Source organism: Branchiostoma floridae, chromosome 13 (assembly GCF_000003815.2).
Source record: "Branchiostoma floridae strain S238N-H82 chromosome 13, Bfl_VNyyK, whole genome shotgun sequence".
NCBI lineage: Eukaryota > Metazoa > Chordata > Leptocardii > Amphioxiformes > Branchiostomatidae > Branchiostoma > Branchiostoma floridae.
The window spans coordinates 18,049,538-18,066,299 of record NC_049991.1 but is presented as its reverse complement, the minus strand read 5'-3'; the positions used below and the strand labels follow the sequence as shown (position 1 = coordinate 18,066,299).

The window sequence follows — 16,762 nt, the reverse complement described above, 5'->3', positions numbered from 1 at the left end:
GACCCCTCCCCACCTTACTGCATTGTTCTCCCAACTCTCAGAAATACACACACATAATACCCGTCTCAGATCACAAGGTGGACTCCTGCTGCCTAAAGCTAAATCTGAATATAGAAAGAAAGCTTTTTCACACGCAGGTGCGGTGCTCTGGAACTCCCTCTCGTCCCAATTAAGATCTTCGAGGACACTGTCACAGTTTAAACGATTGTATGACCAGGACTAAAGGATTCTGATTGTATATATTTCAGCTTTAGTACCTGTCATATCACAGTGGATCCTTTTTTTTATTTCTGTATTATGTTTTGACGCTAAGACTGACATTTATGTTCTCTTCTGACTGTTATTTTTCATTTTCAAATCAACTTTGTAACAAACAGTGCCCGACCAGCGACACATTGATATGCAAATTCCACTTTTCATTCCACTTTTCATTACTTTGATTTTAAGTTGATCCACTGCCTGAATGTGTTATCATTGTTATTATTATTACCATTATTATATCAAGTTATCTTGAGTTATTTGTATTGTAAATAGTTGACAGCTGACGATTACTTATGTTAGTTTGACCTTTGATTTCAATTTGTTGTGATTTTGTGTTATTTTATGTTGGGGTCTCCCGGCCCCCCAGGAGGTATTGAAAAACGCCAGTAGGCGATGTATTTTCCTGGATAAATAAATAAAGTGAACTGAACTGAACTAAACAATGTTGGTGCACAATTGATATGAGAAATGTCATACAGATAGAAAACAGTAACGTATATTTACATAACGTTATATATCATTAACAATCATCCTAGCTTGTTGATCTGCTATGGGGGCCCAAGTGCTCACAAACTGGTGGTACGAGATATTCTATTTCAGTCCAGTTTATTACTTTTGACAAAATGTCCAAAGCCAAAGCGCAGTTAAAATAACAGTTGAAAGGAAAAGGTCCCGATTTTTCCACCAAGCTCTGCTTGGAGACTAGCTGCGCGGGCTTGTTTGTTGTTTACAAGAACAGCGAAGTACCAATTCTCTTGAAGGTGACGTGAAACATGTATAGTATTCAAAGTGCGTAGAGGTGAAAGAATTTGGGCCCAGCTGTGCGGGCTTGTTTGTTGTTTACAAGAACAGCGAACTACCAATTCTCTTGAGGGTGACGTGAAACATGTATAGTATTCAAAGTGCGTAGAGGTGAAAGAATTTGGGCCCAGCTGTGCGGGCTTGTTTGTTGTTTACAAGAACAGCGAACTACCAATTCTCTCGAAGGTGACGTGAAACATGTATAGTATTCAATTTCAAAGTGCGTAGAGGTGAAAGAATGTGGGCCGTGGCTGTGCGGGCTTGTTTATTGTTTACAAGTATAGCGAACTACCAATTCTCTTGAGGGTGACGTGAAACATGCATAGTATTCAAAGTGCGTAGAGGTGAAAGAATGTGGGCCCAGCTGTGCGGGCTTTTTATTGTTTACAAGTATAGCGAACTACCAATTCTCTTGAGGGTGACGTGAAACATGTATAGTATTCAAAGTGCGTAGAGGTGAAAGAATTCGGGCCGTGGCTGTGCGGGCTTGTTTATTGTTTACAAGTATAGCGAACTACCAATTCTCTTGAAAGTGACGTGAAACATGTATAGTATTGTGCGTAGAGGTGAAAGAATGTGGGCCGTGGCTGTGCCGGCTTGTTTATTATTATCATTTTAGTCATTGTCATTATTTTTTCATATAGTAATAGTCATTATTTACAAAAAAGAATAGCGAACGATCAATTTCTGTTGAAGGTGAAATGAAACCCATGTATTCCAAGTGCGTAAAGTCGAAAGACTATGTTACCAGAGCGTCTCCAAGGCAGACTATAAATTTCTCTTGAAGGTGACGTGAACCAATTGTATGCATTCAAAGTGAACTATTAATTTCTCTTGAAGGTGACGTGAAACCTGGCTATGTATTAAAAGTACCAGCTATGGAGCTGGTAGGTTGGGCGCAGGGTTGTACTAATAGCTCCATGGAGCTGGCTCCATGGAGCTGGCTCCATGGAGCTATTAGTACAACCCCTATTGGCTGTAACTGGCCCCTCCCCGGCGGATGTTGGGCGGGCTGCCATAAGCGAGATTTAATCAGGCTAGGAGTCAGTCACCGAGATTTAACATCCAACGGTAAGTCTGAACTGACGACACACAATTTTGGAGTTTAGAAACAAAATTATAGTCATTAGTTAGTATTAAATGTTAAGCTGTATTATAAATCTTCCCAATGTTTGCGATGTACTTTGTATCTAATCATAATCATCAAATAAACCAGTCATTCCTTTCCTTTCTTCTTCCTTTAGTCTATTTATCTCTATTCGCGTTTCGGTAGAGTGCATATTTAAGTGTTTTAAAGGTTTGTAGTAAAGCTCCTTCAACTTTTTGATTGACTTGCTGACGTCATACCGAACTAGTGGTGCTGGTAGCCTGGAAATCTATATCAGCCCCCGTCTCGGTGAGGGAGGGAATGCTGGCGAGTAAGAACCACGCCTTTCGCGCTTGTACGATCCCATAAAGCTTTGTAGTCCTGACGTCACCGTACGCGTCATTCTGTGAGCGTGACCATCCGTGACTGAAACGCCACCAGATCTAGAATTGTATTTTTCTTATATGTTGGATCTTATTTTTGCATTTCATCCTGGGAATTATGAGTTTTTTTGTTACCACGTTGCTGCCTACTTGAAAAGCGCCACATTACGAAAAGAGGCCGAACTGTCAACCATAGCCATTTGTAACATAACCTCACGTAGCCGCCGTTTCTACACACATTACTGACCATATGTCGGCTGAGTGCCAAATGGCGAAACTGTACCCAGTATATGTACATGTACTTATGAGTGCATATCTGTAACGTGCAGCGGGATGTGGTTTAGTGGTGATCGGAAGTCTTTACACTTCATTGAGCACTTGGCAACTGAAATGAGCGAATGAAAGGTAGTGAGTGACTAGGTTACGTGTGTGTGTGTTTGTGTGTGTGTGTGTGTTTGTGTGTGTGTGTGTGTGTGTGTGTGTGTGTGCTTGTAAATGAATGAGGGAGTGACTGTGTGTGTGGGTGTGAGAGTATGTGTGTATGAGGGAGTGATTGCGTATGTGTGTTTGTAAACTGCGTGTGTGCGCGTATGTGTGTGGGGGGGAGGGAGTGCGTGTGATAGTGAATGAGTTTGTGTGTGTGTGTGTGTGTGTGTGTGTGTGTGTGTGTGTGGTTGAGTGAGTGGTTGAGTGAGTGGTTGAGTGAGTGAGTGAGTGAGTGAGTCAGTCAGTCAGTCAGTCAGTCAGTCAGTCAGTCAGTCAGTCAGTCAGTCAGTGAGTGAATGAGTGAGTCAGTGAGTCAGTGAGAGGGAATGAGAGAGTGTGATTACGCTAACAACATGAAAAGCACAAATTGACAAGGACAAGCAGCATGTCCACGATGCTCCATCCTATAAAGTTAATCTGTTACATAACGTTACAAAGTTTAGAAGTTTTGAGTAGCCAACAAGAACTGTCCTCCAACACGAAGTCCACTTGTTAACGGTCCACTTGTAAGCTCGTACGACAACACGACTGTCCATTTGGACGGTTAGAACTCCTTCAGATCAGACTTGAGTTCAATTAGATGTCACTAGAAGTGGGATCTGACGCAGACTCTCATCAGTAGATTTATCTAGTCATGGAAACTGTCAAAACGTCCGAAATGTGATAGGAAAATGCTCGGCAGAACTTCATTCATTTGTGCCTCCAATATGAACCTTTACTGCAAGAACCCGTTTAGCCACTTCCACGGAGGCAAATCATCCTTTTTCCTCCACAATCCTCCTAAGAGAAGGAAGTTCCACGCTCAGAGCTTTTTTCCTAGAACAACATCGCTATAAGCATCGGAATAAGCTTCCACGGACCTCCTTCCCCATGGGATACAATCTGAAACTGTTTAAGTCAAGGGTTAACAGACATCTTCCTTCATAATACAGCATTGTAACCCAAAACGTTTGAGTGGCTCCAAGAGCCCTGTTTTGCGGTGAACTCTGAGTAAATAAAAAATAAAAAAGGAAATATGTTATGAAACCGATGTTAAGGCCATTGATGCAGATAATATGGGGCCAGACGACAGAGACTGCAGAGCTTGTAACACATGGCTTGATTCCTTCCTCAACACATGGAATGCCAGCAGGCATTTTCTCAGAATGAGGCTTTGCTCTGCACCATTACGCTTTCTTGTAGGGGGTTTCTAATACTTAATTATGGTCTTAGTTGTTTCTTAGTAGGTTCAGAACAAAATACCTCCTGATATCCTTTTGAGTCTTCACTCCCCGTGGTGTACGTAGACACTGCAGTTGGATGCATGGGGCCGCCCTGCACATGACATATGAGCTACCAAAGGTTTGACGGTTCGCTTGACGAATTTCATATACAAGGATCGAATATTTTGAGTTGTCTTTTAAATCGTAATTTTAAATCGTGTATCGTATTACAATAAGAAATAAAGGGTTACGCAAGGACAAAAAGTCTAGCAAAAATGGCAGGAAACAAACCAGTGACCTCTCGTTCTCGCTTCCGTTCGCCTAGCCGCTTGACCATTAGCCGCCACAAGACAGGTGTGTCTATAGTGAAAACCGGACTTCAGTCAGATCGACAACTTACGTCCTTAAGTCCCTAAAGTTATTTTTCCAAGCTTTCAACCAAGGTCTCTTCGCATTGTTGGCATAAGAGGACCCATGTTTTTTATAAAGAACAATACACAACTGTAAATGCCCACAATAAAAATTCACGTCTTTCATGACGTTTGAGAGAAAGTTTTAGATTCCCAGACTATAAGAAATAAGACTAACCTGGTGTTCTTTTATAATGAATAGTACACAGCTGCAAATGCCCACAATTCAAACTCACGTCTTTCACGTACGAGTGGATTTGAGAGTTTTCGATTCGTAGAAGTTCTATACACAGAAACTAGTGATTGACTACTTGAGAAAGCAGAGATGGTATTTAGTTTTGCCAAATGAGACCGAAAGCGCCTGTTTTCGCTAAACCTGTGCGCGAACAATGGTTGCGCTACAATCCACATTTCAATGAGCTTGAGTCATAGAGAGTTCTTTATGCGGCTACACACAAAGCATCTATTGCGGAGAAGTCAATTTGCAGATAGTTTCCAAACCTGGGAGGCGTCGAGAATAAGAGAACAAAAGATCAAGAGGACACTACCATTCCTGAATAGCCCCTTTTTCATTTTGGAAATGGCATTTACACGACTTAACTCACCTAACGCAGGTGAAAAATATGGGTACCTTTATATCAACTTCGACCTCAAATGGCTTATATTATTTCTTTTACCACGATGTTTGCAAATGCATATCTGTCGAAATGTTTTTGTACTTTGATATGCTTCCAAAGAAAGATTCAAACCCAACCTGTTTAGAAATAGCTTACACTAGTATTAGAATAGAATGTTGTCCATAACTGTTCATTTTCGTATATATACTATGTTTATACCATGTACTTGCAATTAGGCCTCGGGCATGAACTTGCAAATAAACTTTTTCTATCTAATCCACGAACATTGTATGTTATGACAATATTAAGTTAGATTCTTACAGCATATGTGATAGGTCATTTGAATTCTGCAGAAGCCTGCACAATCGACGTAACCGTCATCGACATAGTGCGCAGGATAGTTGGAGACTTTTGCAAAGAAAGTTGAAGTAAAGTTGCTGATTTGAATCGCACGATGATATACTGATAACCGCGACCTTGGCGAGGTTAGCCGGCAACACGTAACATGCGGGAAAATGGACGCTTCATTTCAAGGACTGTTAAAGCAAAAATTTCTCCACTCTTGTTGAGATGTACGTGTACTTGGCGGCCACTACCGGCGCCGCCTGGCATTCACACGTAGCCTCCAAGAGCTCGGCCACGCACTAGATATCAGTACTTCAGTGTTATAACAGTTCTGAAGGACCCAAGAATGGCGATGGAGGATTCATCCAGATATTGCAACATTTTTTTTCTGTACGAAAACAGATGTAAGAGTAGATGAGCGATATGAGAAATGAACAATATCAAACTTATCCGATCGAATGATAGTTCACCTGTGTTGTTAAATTCCATAGTGAAAAGGTTAAAACTTTTTTCCAACACAAAAAGAAACTCACCATAAATTTTCGGTCGAGAACAAAGTTTAAACTTTTTCACTAATACCAAACTTGCTATGTACTTCCATATAATATTCAACGTTAGATAAAGTTTTAAAGATTTACACGTTTCCAATCTAACATCGACTATCATAATTCTACCAGGTGCCATTATACCGCCACCTCAAAAAAAAAAAAAACGTTGGTAAAGAGGTCTTCCCATGATTGTCTTGAACACCAAATGTAAAATGTCTTAAATGTAGTACAATTCAGATATTAAGGTGTTGAAGACAATCTTGAGAAGGTCTCTATAGCAACGGTTTTTGGAGTGGCGTTATAATTGCACCTGGTGGAATTATGAGAATACGTGTTAACAGTAGTATTTTCTGATAAACCATCAGATGGTTGATTCAAATATGTAGCAGAACACTTTTTTTTCAAATTTATTATTTGTATAGATAGATAGGTAAATTAGAAAAATGGGTAAACAGATTAATAGATAGTTAGATAGACATAGAAAATGCAAAATAAAAGAAACCGTGTCATAACAATGTGAAACGTACTATCCCATTACGTATACAGCCTAAACTTCTATAACACAAAATATAGCTGGATGAAAAAATCTTTAAGCCATACTTTGAGGGTATGATATGCAATACAGATGGTAAGAATGACCTTTGAACTTCCTCCTTGCTTTATCTATGGTAAGTAACATACATGTATATGTCAACCTATCAACAATATGGTACCCTGCCACCTAGCACCAGACAAGTCAACGGCTACCGGTCATCACTTGCCGGTGTCGTTACAAGCCGTACTAAAGTCTTAATATGGACAAGAAAACGGTATATAATCTAGTCCCATTGTCTTTTTGAGGTCATATGCTGTTTTCATACACTGTGTCTAAACAACATGTTAGATTATGTTGATGATAAGGAGGAGGGGGTGTAAAGAAGGAAAGTCTTTTTGTTTGTTTAAACCTTCGTTTATTCATGAAAGCTAAAATTGGCCTACAAGGCGCATTCATTGAGGTAATGAGGGAAGAGGGAAGGGTCAGAAAAAGTATAGACAGTTTACATGATTTAAACTCCTGATGAGTCTTATGCACAATTCTACATAGTACATAGTATAAAGTGCAGGAAAGTGAAGGCTGCTAAATGATTGTGATGATTTGAAAGTTTGAAAAGTTGTATTCTTCTTTCGTGTCATCACTACACGTTCCTGCTCCAGTACTCCACACACTCCCTTCCTCTGACGGTCAGAGCTTCCAGATCTTATTTGGTGCATGGTTCGGACAGGAGGGGGCAGACAAGAGTTATATAAATCCCCGTATCCCAAACCTTCTCCCATTCACTCCATTGTTAGTGACTTCGCTTATCTGCACGACAAAAGATCACCAACGCCGGATAATTGCACGAAAATTTGTTGAACATCGTCGACAAATTGACTGAAAATGCGTGCTAAAAATCGTCAGACACTGTACAAATAAGCCAATAACTGCCTTTGTAAAGGCGCTATACTGACAACATGTATGAAATTGTTATTGGGATCGCGATATTGTGGGGTCGGCATCATGAAGAGACCCACTTGTATCTCATAATGGTACACGTCTTTTGCACATACCGGAAAGCCGTGTAGGTAATTAGCAGACGGTAAGAATGGCTGAAGAATCCCCGCTTGCGCGCCACGCCACGAGAGCGCCGTGAGGACCCATCTCCGTCCTCTTCATGTCCGAGAGGCGGCAATGGGACCGCTTCAACAGTCCCGCGGGTGAGCACGGTGAATAACATCATCCCGCCGGACCTCCGCACTTCTGCTGATGAGATTGTTCTTAATTGGACGTCGTGTCTTCTTCATCTTTCTCCATCACAAAGCCTTCTGTATGGTTGTGGAGCTTACAAAGATCACAAAAGCCGGGGGAGAACAAAGACCCAGGTCGTTAGGCCAGATGGTGATTAAACAGACAGGACACGACACGCTCAGACCCGGAAAGGAGGCCACTAAATTTCACCTTCACCCTAGCCTAATTTCAAGCATGCAGCAGACATAGGACTTTCGAAAGACTATAGATGCAGAACTCAGTGACTGATGATACAGACAAAATAACTTCTCTCGTCTTTACATCACACAACCCACATATTACAGAAAATATACCGTTGGACCTGACTAGATGGTGGTAATACTGACAGGAAGAGACACGCACAGATCCAGAAAAGTGGCCACTAAATTCCATCCGAATGTTTCCGCGTATACAGATAAAATAACTAATACCCAGGTACATCTACCAGTGACATCTACCAGTGACATAACTCCTTTTGCCACCAGTAAATCTGCCTTGAGATGAAAAACAACTACTTTCGTCCTAACATCACACAATCATCACATTACAGAAGATACAGGATATTCATATTCTCACGGTCTCATAGAACGAAGTCAAATGCAATACGTTAGAATTTGTCAGTCAGCTTTTAGGATAGATTAGACAAAATGCTATTATAATAATTCTCTACTCTATTTTTCCATTCTCTTTCATGTTAAATGTGAGCTGGGCGAACTTCGCGATGAATTATTCTTAGATCTATATAGCTCAGTGAACTCAATGACATGTCTTACAGATGGGAAATGTTCAGTCGTGCGATGACCAACGGAAGTCTGTAACTGTAGCTGTATCGCTATATAGCAGGTATAACCGCCCTATGCGGTAAAAGTGGTATCTCACTGCAGTAGGGGCGCCGATGTGGCACTGCGAGGTTCGAAAGATTGCTCAACGAATTCTAGAGTTCCAGAGTTCTAGAGTTATGCTGACCACAAATATCCGGACATAGAGACACACGAACAGACACGCCATAACCTATACCTCCATTTTTTCATGGAGGTAATAAGGAAACGAGTATGGGACATTCTTTGCCCTTGGTAAGGTCTGACACGAACGTAATTAGAGGATCTGGAGGGATACAAGCCAGCATCACAAGGCTTTGCCAGTGTAATAACATCCATAAGCTAACGTGAGCCCTGGGCCTAGCTTTGGCCATCTCAAAGTTTGTTATAGAATAGCAAAACTTTCTTTCCAACACTGAATTAATATAGGGACTTACCCTAAATTTTCGGTCGAACTCCGTCGACCTTGTTCACAGAATGACCCTCTCTATCTCCAGCAGTGACGTCAGGAACACGCCACTTTTGCAGGAGGGGGTCATAAGTATCAGAAAGTTTATGCCGCCCCCCGTCTCTGTTGAGCGTGGTTCAAAGTTTGTTATTAGCATCAAAGCATCATCGTATCAGGTCAGACAAATAACATCTGAACTCTGATGGTGCCGATGAGATGACAGCAAAATACCACTTCCATATTCGAACGGCGAGGTCACTCTTCACATTCTGTTTTTCTATATCTGTATGTACCGTTGTCTAGTGTTGCCATACATATTATACACTGTACTATTGTCGAGCAATAATGTTCATCCATTGCACTAGCAGACTGTCTTTGGGTGTTAGACCATGCTAGTGTAGAGGAGATGACAAGACAGAATCAAAGTATCCTCACTTCCCGAAATAGTATTCAATGGCTTTGCTTGGAGATTACTCACAGCTCCAATGCCTGTCCTATACAAAAAGCACCGGAAGAGAATGAGGCTATCGACTTTAGCTGTCAGAAACGTACGGTCTCGAGGGGGTTTGCTTGAAGTGTACCAAATTGTAAATGGAAAGGAAGAAATCGACATGACAGACCTTTTAAAGCCAGTACACACTCCCTACTACACCACAGGACATCGATTCAAACTGCAGTTTACATATGCTTAAAGAGTTTATCAGTTTGTGAGTTATGTAAACATGGAATCAACTAAAGACTGCACAGCAACCAGACTGCGTACAAGCAATGGCTTCATGAAGTTCATTGACGAGTAGATGGACATTGGAGCTACTCAGGCCTACCCGCCTACTGGTTTCTGGTTGCAGAGACTAGGGCCTCTTCAATCCTGGTGGATTCAGTGTACACGTAAAAAGACTTTCTTTAATGTTTTGATAAAGAAACACACGTCAGAACATCAAAGGTACTGCACTGAGGCACCCGTATGTCTTGTTTGTGTGAAGGTCTCTTGGACACGTTTCACAAAAGAATTCAGTAACTATATGATCCGTATCACCAAGCCAGCATATCATCAACTACGATTTGTCTACTGTCATGACCATTCGTAAATCACACAGGGGTCGTACTTTGAAAGCATGTCTTTACTTGAACAGGTCATTTTTCCTACATCTTTGCTCTTACTCTTCAAAGAGTAAAATACGTGGAACATCTAAAAATAAAGATAATGCAAAGTTGACGGGAAACTTACGCCTACGCTCCTCTCAAATTTGCATTATCGTCATCAACCGGATGCTCGATATGCAAATAACTTTTGAAGTAAAGAACGTTTGAGCCATGTGATTACGTCTGACGCGAAGCAGAGGGCTATAAAAGGCGTGGGGTAGCTTCACGCCTCAGCACTGCGCCGACAACGTCCTGAACGACATCACCTGTCTACCTGTCTACAGCGGACACGCACAGGTAAGTCTGTTAGTACCTTGTCTTTTTTAAGAATAATTTTAGGTAAATTTGGCCGGAAGGCTAGCTTGGGTTTGCTTTATATAGGAACTTGCTTTCCTAGATTTCTTTGCCGGTAGCCCTGTGTAGCAACCATGTCCCCGGGCTTGAAGGTCTGGGTTCGAACCCTGTGCGCTACTGGTCACACGTTTTAGAAAATAGTAATGGTAGTCTCATGACCATTTTGAGGCCGTAGGAGTAGTGGGTTATCTACTGTCTCTAGGGCACGGTATTGGAAAGCGGAGCCAATCCCTTTCCTTCCACCGCCCTCAGAAACTCCCCAACTGAACTCAGGTACCCTTTACCCCCTGGATGGAATGAGGAAAGCCATACTTTCGAACAGCACAACATCGAAAGCATGGCAGGATTAGAGCCCGTGACCACTGGGTTTCGAGTCAGAAACCCTTCAGTTACGCACCTGGCTACAGACAGGACGTTAAACCGTGGCTGACTAACGTAATTTTCGGTTCACACCAGTTAAAGTGCAGCGTCTGTCCGGTGACCCAAGAAAAATCAGATTTTCCTTGAGAGCTGTCCCTTGCAACCTGGCATACCTTTCCTAAGGCCCCTTTTCAACTAGACGGCGATCGCGCTGCGCTATGACTGCGATATACATAGGATATTTGTAACTATCACTTTCATACTAGCCATATCATACAAAACGTAAAAGTGTGACCGAGAAGCGACAAAACGCACGAGGTGTAAAAAGATTCGTTTCTTTTCTATACAATTCGTTGAGCGACATGTCAAATTTTAACTCGCAGAGAGAGCGCGGCGAGACGAGAGCGGGAAGGTGGTATAACCGTGAATAAAAATTCGAAACATGACGGATGATACATTTTAGACGGAGCCATATCCTACCAGACATAGAAACATGACTAACAACGTTGGCCTGACGCCATAGTAGTATCCGTAACCGATATCACTGGCATTGATACATATTTGCAGCAATGTTGGACATCTATCTCTACGGCAAAATACACGTTTTGAAATGTCCACTCTGCCGAGTTGCGTCAAGCGTATCCACGCGTTTTCTCCAGGCCAGGTGGCGTAAAAGATAGCACCCACCAAAGTAGGTACCGGTGAAGATACATGTAGTCACAAGGCCCTCCTGGGGCTAAAGGGACAGTGTGTAAGTAATCCATGCGGGCCTCAAAACGGACTTGAACATAGACATCTTTATAGACACGACAAAAGTACAGCGACTTTCGTAAGGTCTATAACAGCTATTAGACAGACATGTCATTTACACTATTGGTTCTACGGTATAAGCATTCGTTGATATATTTGCCTATATATTTGTACACAGTAAAGGTCATCGCCTTCCAGAATGTAGTTGAATTTATCTTTCGAACGTTGCAACTTCTTTAGAGCAAGCGGAAAGTGTGAATCATCTGTCTAGAACACAGTGTTGGAAGGCAATTCACACTCCTTTCAACAACTTTGACATACCAACCAAAGCCCCTCGGTGGCCCGTCAGATACACATGTGTGGAGTAAGGCCGCCTTTCCACGAGACGGCGATCGCAATGCGCTCTCACTGCGAACTAAATAGGATATGTGTAACCTTTGATTTCACACTGGGTATATCATGTAAAAGTGTGACTGAGAGAACCACAAAAAAATATTTTCTTTTCTACACAATTTATCCACCGATCAGTCAAATTCTATGTAGCAGAGAGAGCGCGGTGAAGGCGTCGTCCTATTGAAGAGGGGGTATAAGGAAAGCCTTGTAATGTGTCTTTCTCAGGGGCACATCGTCTATAGAAGAAAGGCTTGAATCGTGCCTGTCCCCGTGGCCTCTTGATTTCGTGTCCACTAGCTTTATCACACTGCCATTCAACGCCACCCAGTACAAAGTAGTAAAATGTAGTAGTACAAGTACAAGGTACCTTCCGCCCGGCTAAAACTTGCAAATGTTCACTGTACGAAGTGGTAAAACGCAGTAAAAGTACCTCCCGTAGCGCTTAAACTTTCAATCTGTGAGAGTAAACAGTTCAATATGCCTCTTCTATCAATTATATCATCGTCAGAGGCTGTCTTTAACAAGTAATGCTGTTTTCCTATTAAGTATAATTTCACGGCGCCGGCGTTGATTAAGATTTTGTATAGGTTCTTTGGCAAATAAACACAACAGCGCTTTTTATAGCACCGAGAAAAATGCATTCATTTTAATAAAACAAGGCCGTGAAGCGCAACGGATGAAGAATTGACGTCAGTCCCCCACATACGTATTTAGTTATAAATGTAGAAGGCTAAAATACTGATATTAGCTTGATTGCTCTACGTGGTACAGAGCTATGCTTGAATGCGGATGTCATCATTTACCAATACTTTCCATCCATTTCACTCGAACTGTACCACGTGCTCTTAATTGATCTATGAAGGTCACATCTATAAATGTTATCAAATCCTCGCGAAAAATGTTCAATGTATATACGTATGTCGCGTGGTCGGAAGTACGTTAAAACGTGCCCCAGTGCGTTACATTATAGATGGGTAACATCCGGCTATCAAGTAAAAATGAAAAGGTAAGAGTAGTCTCTTTATGATGACCCAAAGCCTATGGTTCATATTCTGCTAATCCAGAGGACGTAGATTAAGGGATTGTTGACAGTCCTTTTGAGATGGGGACGTAAAGTCTGCGGTGGCGTGTATCTTCGGGCGTTATACCTCTGGACGTAAAATAACTAGAAACACTTATCGGCAACGGTAAGGGTGACCCGCTGTGCTTGGCTTAAGACAGGAGCCGACATTGCATTACTGCTAAGCCTTAATTACTTAAAAAGATACCATGCTTCACCCTATTGAGGACGACTGTAAGTTTCCCTACAACGTTGCCCTTGGCGAATAGTTTCCCCGTCCTTATTATCGTCTTCTTGAATCTCTGAACTCACATGATAAGACAAGATAAGATATCTGATGATACTACTCGTGCTCGCACACCTGGCGGCCACCATTCTTACGAAATGTTTTATGTAGTGACGTCTTAAACTTTTGCCGAATGTAGGATAAGCTTCCCTGCGGTGACGGAACCCTGTATGCCTATGGGCTAACTGTAGAGCGCCCTCCACGTGACACCGTGATATTTTAGATAAGACAGATCTAAAACTGAACTCTAACCGTAACCTTGGGCACAAGTTATACAGTATATAATCAGCTATTATGCAAGGTGGTATGAAGTACATTAAAGACAAGCTTCAATGACGCAACAAGATCTTAAGAGTACAGCTAAGGCCCCCTTTCCACTAGACACCTGAATAGGATATGTGTAACTTTCGCTTACACACTGGGTATATCATACAGAATGTAAAAGTGTGACCGAGAAGACAACAAAACACACAAAGTGTAAAAAGATTCGTTTCTTTTCTATAGAAATCGTTGAACGGTCTGTAAAATTTTAGGTCGCAGAGAGAGCGCGGCGAGAGCGCCGTCCTAGTGGAAAGGGGGTATTACGGATACATGTCGTAACTTGGTACAACACAAGTAGCCTATGGCTAGGGACAAGCTCTGCAGACAAAAACATTAAAAAGATAATTTGAGCCTCTGTTTTCATTGCAGCAAGTACTCTCGTCTACCGCTCTTCTGATCGACATACGAGTCCGGCTCCTTCTGTATATACGTCTTTCTCTTGACCATTCAATTTTTTCATTGGCTACTTCTTGGTTTTGCCAGCCCGTTCTAAACAAGTAGCCTATCACTAGGGACAAGCAGGCAAAACACTACAAAGATGATTTGAATCACTACGCCGATGTAGGTTAGACGTCCAGGTAATAAGATGCGCCTAAAAGTAGTTACTCAAGCAACTGGATAGAGTTTTGGAAACGGTCAGACGTTTTTACTACTATTCAGTAGTAATTTGAGTCACTGTTTCCTTTGCAGCAAGGACTATCGTCTACAGCTCTTCTGATCGACATAACCTTCTCTTCCTGATCCAGCCATGTAGCCTATAGCTAGGGACCTGCTGACAACTACATTACAAAGCTAAATATGGAATTTGAATCTCTGCTTTTCATGCAGCAAGGAATCTCGTCTACAGCTCTTCTAGTCGACACAAGCGACTCTGTCTGCTCCCGCCATGACATCCCTGACGGTGTTGTTAGTCCTGCTGGTGTGCTCCGCCTCGGTGTGGAGTCTCCCTGCCGGCCCGTCGGCTCCCCGCAACCGCCCGCTCGAGCAGGACGACACCGGCGCCATGGACGTGGGGGTCGCCCCGGCATGGCTGGAGAGCTACAGGGAACAGGAGCCGCTGGCCGGCCCTGCTGGACTGGACAGCATGCCCAAGAGAGCCTACTTCGGCTCTGGGTTTAGGTGAGTTTTCTGACGGCTTTACTACATAGAACTTTCCATGGAAATTTATTGCGCGACAATTGTGACAGGTACAATGTATGGCAATCTGTACGAGGGGGGTTCAATAAGTTCTTTGCCTCACCAAGAAATAACAAGCACAACTCAGATTTTCAGGCACAACTTCATAGTATGAAGTCTTTTATCAATATCCTCCAAATTACAAATCATTGGAGTCATTACTTTCCAGGCATTCGTTTTTTCTAAATTAGAAGGTAAGTGGGGAGAAAAAAGTTGTGTGAATTGTGATCAGACATGTGTGGGTCTAGTTTCCCATGCCATAAATTAACAAAAGACGTTGTCAAAATGTTTGATAATGATTCTCTTCCTATTTCAAGCAAAAAGAATTGGGTTTCTAACTTCCAGCAGCGCAAATTGACCCACATACTCAGGTCAGGTCAATTGTCCACGTTTTTTTCCCTCTCCCTCACCTAACGTTACTGGGTGTCGCCTGCAAAGTAATGATCACACTAATTTGAATTTTGGTACATATTTATATAAGACTTTATACTTGACATCTATGCTTCGAAATCTGAGCTGTGCTTATTTTTTCTCGGTAAAGTCGGGGACTTATTGATAACCCCACGTACATGTATAAAGTCTTATATAAATGTGTACCAAAATTCAAATTATTGTGATCATCATGTTGCAGGCGACACCCAGTAACGTTAGGTAAGGGATAACGAAAAAAAAGGTGGACAATTGATCTGCAACCTGAGGTGTGAGGTCAAATTGTCTGATCACACTTCACCCTTCTTTTTCTCCCCACTTACCTTCTAATTTAGAAAAAACGAATGCCTGGAAAGTAATGACTCCAATGATTTGTAATTTGGAGGATATTGATAAAAGACTTCATACTATGAAGTTGTGCCTGAAAATCTGAGTTGTGCTTGTTATTTCTTGGTGAGGCAAAGAACTTATTGAACCCCCCTCGTATATACATGGGAGTTGAACTGTAAACTATTGCAAATATCCAACAATTATTCTAATATAATGAAACAGTACTTTAGGCTGCTTGCTTTGGCTTAGGTCACATTTCCAAACCGGGCAGCTTTCGGGAGCGAAAAGTATCATATAAAAGACATCAGAATAAAGAAAATATCAAAATAAGATTGGCCGGCTCTGCTGGACTGGACAGCATGCCCAAGAGAGCCTACTTCGGCTCTGGGTTTAGGTGAGTTTTCTGACGGCTGTACTTTTTATTTATTTACACACAAGCAAGCCTACATGGGCAGGAAGCTGTAGCCTTCCTGGATTGAGTGAGGTTTGGTGCATTTGGCATAAAAACACATAAACATATAAATGCAGGTTAAATTGCAAAGGAATGGCAAATGAAAAAAGACAACCGGAAGGCCAGCAAGAGACCTATCATTATTGCTAAATATGTGGTATCATATATGATAGTAATTCACTAAAACATGAAAACAGGTTTGCGCTCTGTGTGCGCCCTTTCCGTTTCCTTTAATGTTTTAGACGTAAATGACATATGGCGTTGGATCCATTAAATTTGCACGGGTAAGAGCGCTGCAATTGGACACGTCTGATCTGCCTAACGTTTAAATCTGAAGAGAGGTAAAAATAAATTTTAGCTCCTCCTCACGACACACCATGACGCAGGTTGTAGACCTCCAAAGACCAGTTTCTTTACCCAGCAATGTCACAGGTGTGTAATTTGCACGAGAAGCAAAACGTTCCTTGTCACTAGTCAACAGCTTCCGGTTAAACACTGT

The 16,762-nt window shown here is 41.9% G+C and overlaps 1 protein-coding gene across 2 annotated transcripts in view; it reads left to right on the top strand.

The window, feature by feature from the left end:
- Nucleotides 1–14,705: 14,705 nt before the first annotated feature.
- LOC118429523 overlaps nucleotides 14,706–16,762 on the top strand; it is a 3,107-nt gene continuing 1,050 nt past the window's right edge. Inside the window, exon 1 of one of the 2 annotated variants that reach the window (XM_035840023.1) lies at nucleotides 14,706–14,996. In XM_035840023.1, coding sequence (XP_035695916.1) covers nucleotides 14,764–14,996 — 233 coding nt within the window. In that variant the 5' untranslated portion in view covers nucleotides 14,706–14,763. Of the gene's footprint in view, nucleotides 14,997–16,146; nucleotides 16,207–16,762 lie in introns of those variants that run through there. The other variant, XR_004832737.1, reaches the window with a different exon arrangement.